The sequence below is a fragment of the Diabrotica undecimpunctata genome, chromosome 6 (assembly GCF_040954645.1).
Source record: "Diabrotica undecimpunctata isolate CICGRU chromosome 6, icDiaUnde3, whole genome shotgun sequence".
Lineage (NCBI taxonomy): Eukaryota > Metazoa > Arthropoda > Insecta > Coleoptera > Chrysomelidae > Diabrotica > Diabrotica undecimpunctata.
In genome coordinates, this window is record NC_092808.1 from 1,914,674 (window position 1) to 1,927,154 (window position 12,481).

At 31.5% G+C, this 12,481-nt stretch overlaps 1 protein-coding gene across 1 annotated transcript in view; it reads left to right on the forward strand.

Moving 5' to 3' along the window:
- jar (Myosin heavy chain 95F jaguar) overlaps nt 1–12,481 on the forward strand; it is an 85,188-nt gene that overhangs the window by 43,297 nt on the left and 29,410 nt on the right. Inside the window, 19 exon segments of the mRNA XM_072533984.1 lie at nt 1,223–1,361; nt 1,592–1,710; nt 1,713–1,807; nt 1,930–2,159; nt 2,335–2,396; nt 4,252–4,450; nt 4,719–4,742; nt 4,745–4,797; nt 4,799–5,003; nt 6,131–6,150; nt 6,153–6,297; nt 7,666–7,772; nt 7,774–7,860; nt 7,862–7,912; nt 8,315–8,327; nt 8,330–8,434; nt 8,437–8,510; nt 11,003–11,227; nt 11,300–11,507. Of these exon segments, the coding sequence (XP_072390085.1) occupies nt 1,223–1,361; nt 1,592–1,710; nt 1,713–1,807; nt 1,930–2,159; nt 2,335–2,396; nt 4,252–4,450; nt 4,719–4,742; nt 4,745–4,797; nt 4,799–5,003; nt 6,131–6,150; nt 6,153–6,297; nt 7,666–7,772; nt 7,774–7,860; nt 7,862–7,912; nt 8,315–8,327; nt 8,330–8,434; nt 8,437–8,510; nt 11,003–11,227; nt 11,300–11,507 (2,161 nt within the window).

The window sequence follows — 12,481 nt, forward strand, 5'->3', positions numbered from 1 at the left end:
TTATAACACCAGGGGATGATGACAGTTCTTCGGATGAAGACTATAGTGATGTAGAATTGTAATAACGTATCCAGTAAAGTTTTTGTAGTTTTTGTGAATAAATTGATTTAAACTCCCCACAAGTGTTTCAATATGTAAAGTTCATTCGTGTGTGTTTGTGAGTATTTCCCGATTTCGGTTCGTATATATTTTATTGTTACATTTTATATTTTTTTAATAACACTGTTCTGCTGTATTACATTTTTATTTCCTTTAATATGATTTTAAGATGCATATTCTTTTGTCAATTAACCCACTAGCGCGCCTCCTGGCTCAGTGTTTATCTGTCGATAACAATGGACTAATCCCTTAAAACGAGGTGATACTACCTGCTCTTTATGAAACGACAGAATTTTGCAATGCGGACGGAATTTATTGACGGATTATTGACGGATTACCCTGTAGCGCTTTTGAATACTTCATGAGATTTTTATTACTCTACACTCATTAGAAATAGATTATAATTAAGTACCAAAAACTAGCTAAAAAGTCATTTAAAAGTTACTTAAAATCACTAAAAGCTCTGAAAAGTCCACTAACAGTGATTACAAGTGTATACTAATTGCTAAAATTTAGTAAAAATCACTAAAATGAGAGTGTGAGCCTGAGAGTAAGTACTTTGAACATTAATTCCACGATCCTGCAAATAGAGGTTAGTGATTCTTGCCACCGTATATAAACAATCCAGATTTTAGCGAGATTGTGATTAGTGCGACCCTTAGATTCACCAGGACGGTGCTATATCTACATATATATAATACAGATTGCATGAGTCATTTCCTAGTCGGACATACTCTCGTTTTGGCAATCACATGTGACCTCGCCAGATTAAACACATTTGTATTTTCTACCAATAATTTGCTTCATGGAACTAATTTTTGGTAATATGTGGGTATAATCTTATTCCATATTTTCTTTCTACATATTATATGAGCATAAAACTAAAGATACGATATTTTTTGATCCGAAATACCTCCATCTATCAAGATCTGGTTTTTGGCAGTAGTACTGCCTTATGAAGCAAAGAAATTTTTTTTATGAAGTCATTATCAAATATATTAGTACATAAATATCAAAAATTCAAAGTTTTACAATAATATACATAAAAATTTATTGAAAAATTCAAGAAAAGCTTTAAATATTAAGTTATATGGCCCACTAATCAAATTTTCAATTGTTTTAGTCATACGTAGCTAACATATTAATCGCCGTTAACCCCTACAAAGATATTCCTACGCTGTATGCATCACAAACTATCAAAAACTACAAAGGAAAGTCTCTGGGTCAAATGCCACCGCACATCTTCGCCATAGCAGACAAAGGTACAGTTTAAGAATGATTTTTACAGTTTACTAAAACAAGTTGAAGATCTAAGCATTGAGAACTTCTCATTAATGAGGAAAAGCTCATAAAACTGAATGGTAATGCTCGACATCTTGTAGCGCATACTGTTCAAAACTTCGTTGAGCATTTGGACTTGTAAGCATTAGAACATCCGCTGTAGAGTCCTGACTTACCACCATGTGATTACTATTGTTTTCTTAATTTTTAGCTTACAGGGACATGTTGGTTTTGAAGCAGTCACAATCTATTATCGTCAGCGGCGAATCAGGAGCTGGTAAAACGGAGTCTACAAAACATTTGTTGAAGTATTATGCGACAACTGGGGAGCTGAGGTTGGAACGTTAGAAAAGAAAATATTGGACGCCAATCCGGTGCTGGAAGCCTTTGGAAATGCTAAAACCACAAGAAACAACAACAGTTCAAGGTAATTTAATTACATATTTGGTTAATTATGTCATATCTTTACACAGAACAACATTTTTAAAGTAAAAAATTATGTAACTATATTAAATTCTTTGAGATTTTAGACATAGCTTGTATTTTTAGGTTTGGAAAATTCATAGAGGTCCATTTTGACAACAAATTTAAAGTTGCTGGGGGTCACATATCGCACTATCTTTTAGAAAAATCAAGGATATGTTCCACAGAGGGAGACGAAAGGAATTACCACATATTTTATATGTTGTTGGCAGGAGCACCAGAGAGTTTGGAGGAACAAGCTATATCTTAGCCAACCTGATGACTTAATTATTTAAAACACGGATGCACAAGGTAGTGTATTCGTCTTCATTCAGTATTTAGTAATATCTACTTTCATTACATTTTAAAACTAACACCAACCTTTTCAAAAACTAATAAAAATTTATATGTTACTGAAAAAAGGCTAAAAGTTCTTAAAATTCATAAAAAATTACTCAAAGTTATTAAAAGCTTATAAAACGTCCCCAACAGTTATTAACAGTGTCTCACAATTGTTCAGAGTCCTAAAAGGTATTAAAGTTAGTAAAAATCATATAAAATCTGCTAAGAAGTTACTACCAATCAATAAAAGTGTTTAAATCACACCACACTAGCGAAGGACTTCCAAAGCAACTAACAGTTATTAAAAGAGTCTAATATTGGACAACAATCACTTAAAATGGCCATAATATACTAACAGTCACACCAACAGTGTTTCAAAACCACTAGAAATGAAGAACAGTGATTAAACGTATGTAAGAATTTCACTAAAATTTGGTAACTGCTCTTAAAAATTTACTAAAAAAGCGATTTAAAATTACTGGGAATTTACGAAAAATTACCAAATGATGATTCGAATTGCTAAAAATCATTAACACATACTAAAAAATTACTAAAAGCCACACCAAGAATTTTTTGAAATGCCTAAAAGCTACTAAAATGTCACTCATAGTGATTAATGTCCTCAAATTGCTGGAGATCATTTAGAGTTTGTAAACGTTAGTCAATTTTATATTATTTATCTATGTTAGTCAATATTGTCAATTTTCAAAATCACAAAAATTTACAAATTGCCACTAACAGAGATTAAAATCACCAATCATTACTTACAGCGGCCAAAAACTACTAACAGTGATGATAAAAAATGTCCACTATCAGTGATTAAAAATATCTAAATATTGTTCAAAGTCAAAAAGAATTAAAAGTGCCTAACAATTGATAAAACACCAACAGTGGCTAAAAATTACTTTGCTAAAAATTGCTATAGTCACTAATACTGATGATAAAAAATATCAATAATAGTGATTACAAATGTCCCTAAACATTGTTCAAAGCACTAACAGTTTGTAAACGTAAGTAAACATTGTTTAAAGTTACTAAATGCTTCTCTCAAATCATTAATAGTAATTTAAAAGTTATTGAAAGTTGCTGCAACTTTCTTAAAGCTACTAATAATTACTCAAAATATCTAAAATCCACCAAAATGGATTAAAAGTGTATAATAATCGCTACAAATCACTTACAGTGGCTAAAAGTTACTAGAAGTTATTAAAAATTACTAAAAGCTGCTAAAAACTCACCAACAGCTATTATAATTTTCCGGAATTGCTAAAAGTCGTTAAAGTTTGCCAAAACTTCTAAAATTTACTAAATAAATCACTAATGAGTCATTAATAGTACTGCGATCACTATTAACAGTGACTACGTCACTAAAAGTGGCTGAAAGTTTTTTAAAACTTTTAACAATCGCATAAAATCTCATAAATCCAACAGTATGCCACTAACAGTGATTTTAAAAGAGATTAAAATTTATTGTCACTAAAAGTTACTCAAGATCACTAAAATCTCCACTAACAATCATTAGAAGTGATTAAGTCACTTTTAAAAGTTGCGAAGTGTTACCAAAAATCGCTTGAATTTACTAAAATCTAATTAAAAAACACTAAATTTTCAAAACGTTTATATCTTCAATCACTTATAAACTTATCGTCAGATATAATAATTACTAAAAAGCTACTAAAATTTACACAAAGGTATAAATCATTCTATTTTATTTCGAAAAGTCACCATATCATTGAAATCAATGTTGGAAATTTATTCCTTAGTGACAATCAATAATTTTAGTTCGTTGGTAATTTATTCTTGAGTACAAAATTATCTTCTTTTTGTCATAAATGTGGATTAAGATTAGTTCTGTATTTGCTAGATGACTTATGACTTATATTCAAGCATATATTTCTGGTAAAATAATTAGTGAATTAGTGGCAAAATTTCCAGAAATTGTTTTCTGTTCAAACTACTTTGGGCCAAGACAGTTGGTAGTACTTATTTGCAAACGTTTTTAGGTTATTTTACAACAAATGCGTCTGAAAAATCGTTAGATGTAAACAGGAAAAAGCGGCGATCGACAAAAAAGCTGGATCTTTGAAGGATATTCTCTTGGACGATGTCGGTGGTTTCAAAGAGCTGGATGAAGCTCTGTCCCGATTGGAAATTAGCGAAAGTGAAAGACTACAAATCTACTCTACAGTGGCAGCTGTTCTGCATTTGGGCAACGTTGATTTCGAGGATAATCCTGAAGATACCAGAGGTGGTTGCAGAGTTGGAGGTATGTCGATTTCTTTAAACAGTTTCAAAATATCTGTCCCAGTTTTCATCGTGGCGCCTACTAACAAAAACAAGTTTTTAAAGTATTTTATATCACCTGGAGGATGAAAAAGAGTGAATATTAAATAAACGTTTCTCAATAATTAAATCCTTGAATATTGTATGCCTTTATCCAGGTCTTTCAGAGACTTGACATTCAGCGGTTCTGCTTGTTGTATACTACCATCAATGTCTGTCCATACTTAATATTTATTGAATACTGCTTGTAGCTTCTGGAGAAAAATCCCTACTCGTGGCTCCAAACTTCTGGAAATAGATCCCAGTGAACTGAAGCAAGCGCTGATATCCGCGCGTCATGCAGAGTGCGAGAGGAGGCTTGAAAGGTACTGTCATTATGGTACCTTTGAAAATATACGAAGCCAACAACGCCAGAGACGCCCTAGCTAAAGCCATCTATAGTAATTTGTTTGATTACATCGTTAACAGGATAAACAAAAGTATACCGTTCCAAACTTCTAGCTATTATATAGGTGTGCTGGATATTGCTGGATTTGGTAAGTTGAAATTTTAGTTATTAAAAATATTTTTAAAGTTGTAATGAAAAATGGAGCTTTATTGGTATTTAATAACGAAAGTTTCCAAAAACCCATCTCTACTCCATGAGTTAATTATAATATATCTATTTCTCCAAATTATTTTGACGATTTTTGTAAGGTACAAGTTCTGATTACCACCAGAGATTAAGTCTTCTATGATTCTTTGTAATTCAGTGAGATTGATGGATAATTTTGATAAAAGAACATATGGATAAGTTAAAAAATCCGGATCACTTATTCTTTGAAAGGAGTATAGTTCTTTATTAATAACCCAAAGTAGTAACTCAAAGTAACAACCCTATGAGTAGAGGTGGACCAAACAGAGTTGGAGGAGTTAACTGATTCGAATCTCAAAATTATTTTGATAGTTTCTTAAGGTTTAAGTACTTATACTACTAGGATTAATTCTCTATGATTCTTTGTAACTGTAAGAGTATGATTGTTGGATTATTTTAAGAAAAGAACAGAGATAGGAAAAAGGATCTTCTTCTTTTTCAGCTCGCGTTTATATCTTCGATGTCGTCTATTTGTTTCAGCTGTCTCTTCTATGCTAGCCTTCTTTGGTACACTTCTCTTGTAGGGTCGTTCCACAGTGATTCTACATTGAATATTTTCCAATTTTTCCAAAAGTATAATCCATGGAAAAGAGATATTTATATATATGATTGAGAGACAGAGCAAAATATCATATTTTAACGAAATGTTTTTCGTGAAAAATCACCTACGATTTTAATTATTTCCTTTTTCATGTATGAATAAGTAGAATTAACTTCCTTTCTTAGTACATCTATACCTATGAGTGTATATGGACTAAACGAATCTGAGTGTTTCAAGTAATTTTTATATATTGATTAGTCTGTGATTCTTAGTAATGTTAAAATTGTTTCTTTATTTTGCCAAAAAAAACAGGCCAAGACAAAAAAACACTGGAAAAGAGGATCTTATAGCTTAAACAGAAATAACGAGAATAATGTAAATAAAAGTTTTTAAATTAGCTTAGAAAGTCCTTAAAAATACCTTAAAATGAAAAATAAAATTTTTACTCATCGATTTTTTTTATGTTTCTAATGATATATTCCTTTTAGAATTCTTCACTGTTAATAAGTTTTTGAGCAGTTCTGTATAAACTATTGTAATGAAAAATTGCAGCAATTTTTCAACGACATGATCCTCAAACACGAGCAAGAATTGTACAAAAAAGAAGGCCTTGTTGTACCAGAAATACAATTTGTTGACAATCAAGACTGTATAGGTAAGTTTGCGAGAAATATTCTATGCAATGTATAATAACGTCACTAAAAGTGACTATAAATTATTGAAGTTAAAAGTAAACTTCACTAAAAGTTACTAGAAGGTATTAAAATGACACTAAAAGTTATTTAAATCTGGTAAAAGGTTGCTGAAGAGTCATCTTCATTATTCAAAGTGACTAATTATCTGCTAAAAGTAACTTAATTTCACTAAAAATACGAAAACGTTACTTTAAGTCACTAAAAGCTGATGAAAGTAACAGCTGTGATTAAAAGTAACTAATAACTGTTAATGGTCAACAAAAGTTTCTTAAAATTAGTAAATGCTATTAAAATATCACTAATATTTATGTAAAGCAGTAAATATTACTACAAGTTATCAACAATAACTTAAAGTGATTAGTACCTCCTAAAGTAACTAAAACTCACTAAAAATTAGTAAAAACTCACTTAGTCGTTACAAGCCAAGGAAAAATCAACTCTAGTCATTAAACGTGACTAAAAACTAGTAAAAGGCATTAGAAGTTATTAAAGCTTATTAATATAGCACTAAAAGTTATTTGAATTTGGTTTAAACTGCTCAAGAGTCATCAGAAGTGATTCAAAGTTAGTAATAACCTAATTAAAAGTAACTCAATTAACTTAATCACTAAATACTACGAAAAAGTTACTTTAGGTCACTAAAGCTGATGAAAAGTTAACAGCAGTGATTAAAATTATTAATGATCAACAAAAGTTTTTTACATTACTAAAATCTATTAAAATGTCACTAAAAATTATTCAAAATAGTAAATATTGCTAAAAAAAAGTCATTAACAAAAATTTAAAGTCATAAAGAACCTCCTAAAAGTGACTAAAACTCACTAAATTGCCAAAAAGTCACTTAAAAGTCGTTAAAAGCTAATGAAAAAGTCAACTCTAGTGATTAAAAGTGACTAAAACCTACTAAACTACACTAAAATTTACTAAAAAGGTATTAAAATGGCACTTAAAGTTCTTTCAATTTATTAAAGGCTGCGAGGGAGTCATCAGAAGTGATTCAAAGTGAATAATAACCTGCTAAAAGTAACTCAATTTCACTTAAAACCACTAAGAACTACGAAAACGTTACTAAAAGCTAATGAAAAGTTAATAGCAGTGATTAGAAATGACTAATAACTGTTAATGGTCAACAAAAGATTTTTAAAATTACTAAATGCTATTAAAATATCACTAATAGTTATCTAAAACAGTAAATATTGCTAAAAGTAATTAAAAGTAAACTAAAACTCACTAAAAATTAATAAAGTTCATTTAAAGTCGTTTAAAAGCCGAGGAAAAGTCAACTCTAGTCATTAAAACTTTGATATATTTTATTTAAACTTTTTAAGATTTAATTGAAACAAAGAACAAGGGCATATTAACTCTTCTTGATGAAGAATCCAAACTACCGAAATCTTCCTATACACATTTTACTGAGGAAATTCACAAAACCTGGCCGAAGGAATTCAGACTAGGCGAAGGAATTCAGACTAGGACTACCCAGATCGTCTAAGCTTAAGGCCCATCGTAGCCTTCAGTCAGATAACGAAGTGGTTCCTGATCAGACATTTCGCCGGTGCTGTATGTTATCAAACGGTAAGAAGATTTTTTAACATCATTATGTTATTATCATCTTTTAATATATTTGGATTTGTGTTTCTTTCTCATTTTTTTTTGTATATTCTTTAATTCTAAGCCAGTTCTTACCAATTATGATATAATTTACATGTATTTGTTGCAATATGTTGATTAATTGTAAAAGGCGCCAGACTTAACCATCTCTTGTGGACTATTGTGACGTATTTCATGTTTAAGTTTTATATTACAGGTAGCACATTACAAGCAATGACGTCTGGCAATTGCTGTCCAATCAGTGTCTTAAAACTGGTAAATTATGCCAATAAATCATACAATAGTTAATATGCGTTCACTTGTCTATTTTCTTTTTATTTAATGCAAATGAGATAAATACTATGAATAAATATTTTTTTATTGTAGAAATACTTTATTGACAAAACAACGATGCCCTACACGCTTCCTTGAAGGAATCATTCAAGGAGAGTAAAAATAAATTCATACAGACCCTGTTTTCGATATCAACCACTTTGAAAGGTAAACTACCTTTAGCACGGTAGGAAATAAATTCATGATACAATTGGTGAGAACTTATGGAGAAATTGAGTGAGCAATGTAAGTTTTTATGTTTTTTTTATTGCTGAGACATTTAAAAATTTATTTAGAACATCATTGAGCGGCTTTCCTGCGAAAAAGTACATCCACTAATATTTTCCAACATAACATGCCTCATTCTTTATTAAAGAGACCGCCTTTCAAATCAAGGTTGTTAGACATATTTCCTAAAATTCCTAAGGTTATATTTAAAAAATATTCTCTATTTTCTATTCGTTATTATTCAATGCTAGTCAACGAACAACACTCTTAAAAAGTGATATGAACATATTCTCAAAAATATATCTATAAATTAATTAACTAGGTACTAATATTTCCATGACTCTTCACTAATGAGCACTATTAAAGCAACCGTGAACGTTGGTATATTACTTATGCTCTAAGTAAGTTTCGAATATCGGCAACATTGTAGTCTGGAGAGAATTTGGACCTTCGATCTATCTTGACGTTGCAAGTTGGTGAATTTAGCGTAATACTCTTATAGATATAATGATCGACTTTTAAGAAATCAGACAACTTTTAAGAATCCAAATTCTCAAAAACGGTTACAAGAATTGTATATTTTTTTCCAAATTTCATTGATTTTATACCTTACTGGAAACATGAAAAATTGCAGATATATTAATATGTTATATTAAAGTTACATTCAGTTAATTTAAACTCATGCATTATGGCAACAGCGAAGCGCAATCGATAAATCTGAATGAACACCTGTTTGCCTGGCTATGTGACACCCTAAAATATCCTTTTTGCAACCGGATATCACAGGCGGAGGCAAAGAATAGTTTTAAATATGTATGAGTGTTTGAAAAAAGAAAATATTGGGATGGCTGATAATGCAATTGTTTCGAGAATTCATATATTAACAAAAATCGGGTATAAGACGATATATACAATTATTAAATTAGGCACTGTTACAGATCATTCCTTAAAATGAAAGCGACCAAATAAAAAATTGGGTAGGATTGACACTGCTGCAAAAGACGTTATTCAGCGAACAGTTTACAATTTTTACAAAGAAAATAGAGTGTCTACTTTAGAACTGATTCGTGAAAAATTGAGAGATTTCCCTGAATATAATTATACATCTTTGGAAACACTGCGCGAGATTTTGATAAGTTGTGGATTTAAATATAAGAAATTAGATAATCGAATGGTAATAATGGAATCTCGGCGTATTGTTGAACTTCGACGAGAATATTTGAGTAAAATAAAACAGTATCGTAATTCAAACAGAAACATAATCTATTTAGACGAAACCTGGTTCGATACGCATGATGTTGTCAAGTACGGCTGGGTTGACAACACAAACAAGTGTGCGTTAAATACACCGTGTTCACGAGGAAAACGTGTTATTATTCTTCATGCCGGAAGCAAAGATGGTTTTGTATCTAATGCATTGCTATTGTCGGCCAAAAATATAACAAAGTCTTCTGCCGATTATCACGAAGATATGACAGCCGATTTATTTGAAAAGTGGTTTGTTGAACAACTCTTGCCCAATATTCCGCCGAATTCAGTGATTGTTATGGATAATGCGTCGTATCATTCCCGCATATTGAATAAAATACCTAATAATAACACGAAAAAGGACGAAATTTTAAAATTTATGCAACTTAAAAACATCACTGTTCCTAAAAAGATTCCAGTAAAGAAAGAATTAATTAGAATGATCAAAAGTCGGAATTTTAAAAACGAATACGTTATTGACACCATTTGCAGCAGGCACGGCCATACTCTTTTGCGATTACCCCCATACTATTGCATTTTTAATCCAATTGAAATGGTTTGCGGTACCGTAAAAAAACGATTGCGAACATATAATCAGTCACCAACATTAAGCGCAGTGGCCATTGAGAATATTCGAGAAGTAATAAGTGGCATTAATAGCGATGTGTGGAAAAATTGCGAAGCTCATGTTTTAAAAATAGAAAACGAATATCCTGTTTTACCGGCAATAGCACTAATAGTTATCCAACCTGGGAACGATTCGACTTCAGAAGACTCTGACGATTCTTTTTAGTCCTTCTAATTAATTTCTTTACAGCTATCGCGATGCATCTTGAACACTAGTATTCATTATTATACAGTGTGTCACATTTAAGATGAAGACACCTCTATATATCAGCTATTAAAATACATACAGATTTAAAATTTTGCAAATTTTTTAAGATAGTCATCTGAAATTTTAATTTTAAACGCGGCTTACTGCGAATCCACAAACAGGGTAAATTTTCCTGAATATAATTATGTAAAAATTAATAAAAATTATATAATTTTTCTTAAAATATGCGTTTGATGAACTGATCCATTTTCTTAATTTCCACGCCAATGGTCGGTATTGGCATCAAAGAATCTCAAAAGCCGACGCTTGGCAAATTGACATTGGAAAAAGTATAATATGTGTTTGTTTGTGTTCTATCATAGAGTCGTCGTACCAGTTTTTATAAGTGTTTAAAAAGTATTCGATCTATTTTTTATAATTGTACATTTTAGGGAACTAATTTTATCCGGTGTATTAAACCAAACTCCAGAATGGTGGACCAACAATTCGACGGAAACTTGAGCTTGATGCAGTTGAAATGCTCAGGAATGACCAACGTCCTGGAGCTCATGGAGTACGGATATCCCAGCCGAACTTCTTTCAACGAACTGCATTCGATGTACAAGCAATATCTTCCCAAAGAATTGTCGATGCTTTCTCCAAAACAGTTTTGTGAGGTAAGTTTAAAAATGTTTTACATATAAATTTAAAAGAGACTGATTTTAATACTTATTATTCTCCTTATTTAGTCGATGCTGCACGCCTTGAAGCTACATGATAAGGATTTCAAATTTGGTGTAACAAAGGTGTTCTTCAGGCCTGGAAAATTCGCCGAATTTGACAGCATCATGAAATCAGATACAGAGAATTTGAAAGCAATTGTGAATCAAGTCAAGAAATGGTTGGTTAGGGCAAGATGGATCAAGGCACAGTTCTGCGCCCTCACTGTTATTAAAAGTAAGCTATGATTTATGTTGCACCATGTATACGAGCTCCTTCCAATATCAGTTGGCCCAACGTTAGTTTGATAAGAAAATTAAATCAAGTTCTGACAAAATTCTAATGTAAACGAATCACATATTTCTTGCAATTTTTCCTTCAATTTGTTAACGGACCTGGGAGGATTTTTCTCAAAGCTTTTTTTATTTCGCGCCACAAAGTCTCTTTCGGGGACAAGTTGGGACTGTTAAAAACCCAGTCCATGATCTTCAATCCATTTGAAACTCTTTTTTGAGGTATGACAACCAGGTTGGAAGACAAAATCTTCCGCTGATGTTAAACAGTGTTCCATAAATCGGTAAAAAAGATTCTTCTTAAATATTCAAATATTTGTCAGTGTTTACAATCCCATTAATAAAATGTAACTTTTCCACACCTTTAGACAACATGCTGCCCCAGGTCATGACAGATGCAGGAAATTTGACTTTTCTCTTCAGACAGTCGGGATAGAAAGCTTCATTTTTCCTGCGAATGACGCGACTTCTACCATCCCTAACACACACGTCAAATCTTGAATCCTATTGCGACTGAGTCCAATCTTTATGCTCTTTTGACCATCTTAGTCCGTTTTTCTTTTGTTGTAATGTTAAAAGTGGCTTTTCCTTAGCCTAAAATAATATGAAATTTATTAAAAACAATTCATACTAATTTTTTCAACTATAAAACTTTAGTTAGTAAGCAAAACCCAATGTACCACCACAGCAACTGATATTAGACAATGAAAGAATTGAACATGTGGATTCGTACATCTACTTGGGAACAACAGTTAACTCAAATTGGGATCAAGCGAAGGAAATACGTATAAGAGTAGAAAAGGCAAGAGCATCGTTCACTAGCATGAAGCAAATTTTCACCTCTAAAAGCCTCACCCTACCTCTCAAAATTCGACTTCTGAAATGTTATGTATTCCCGGTTTTGTTATATGGAATGGA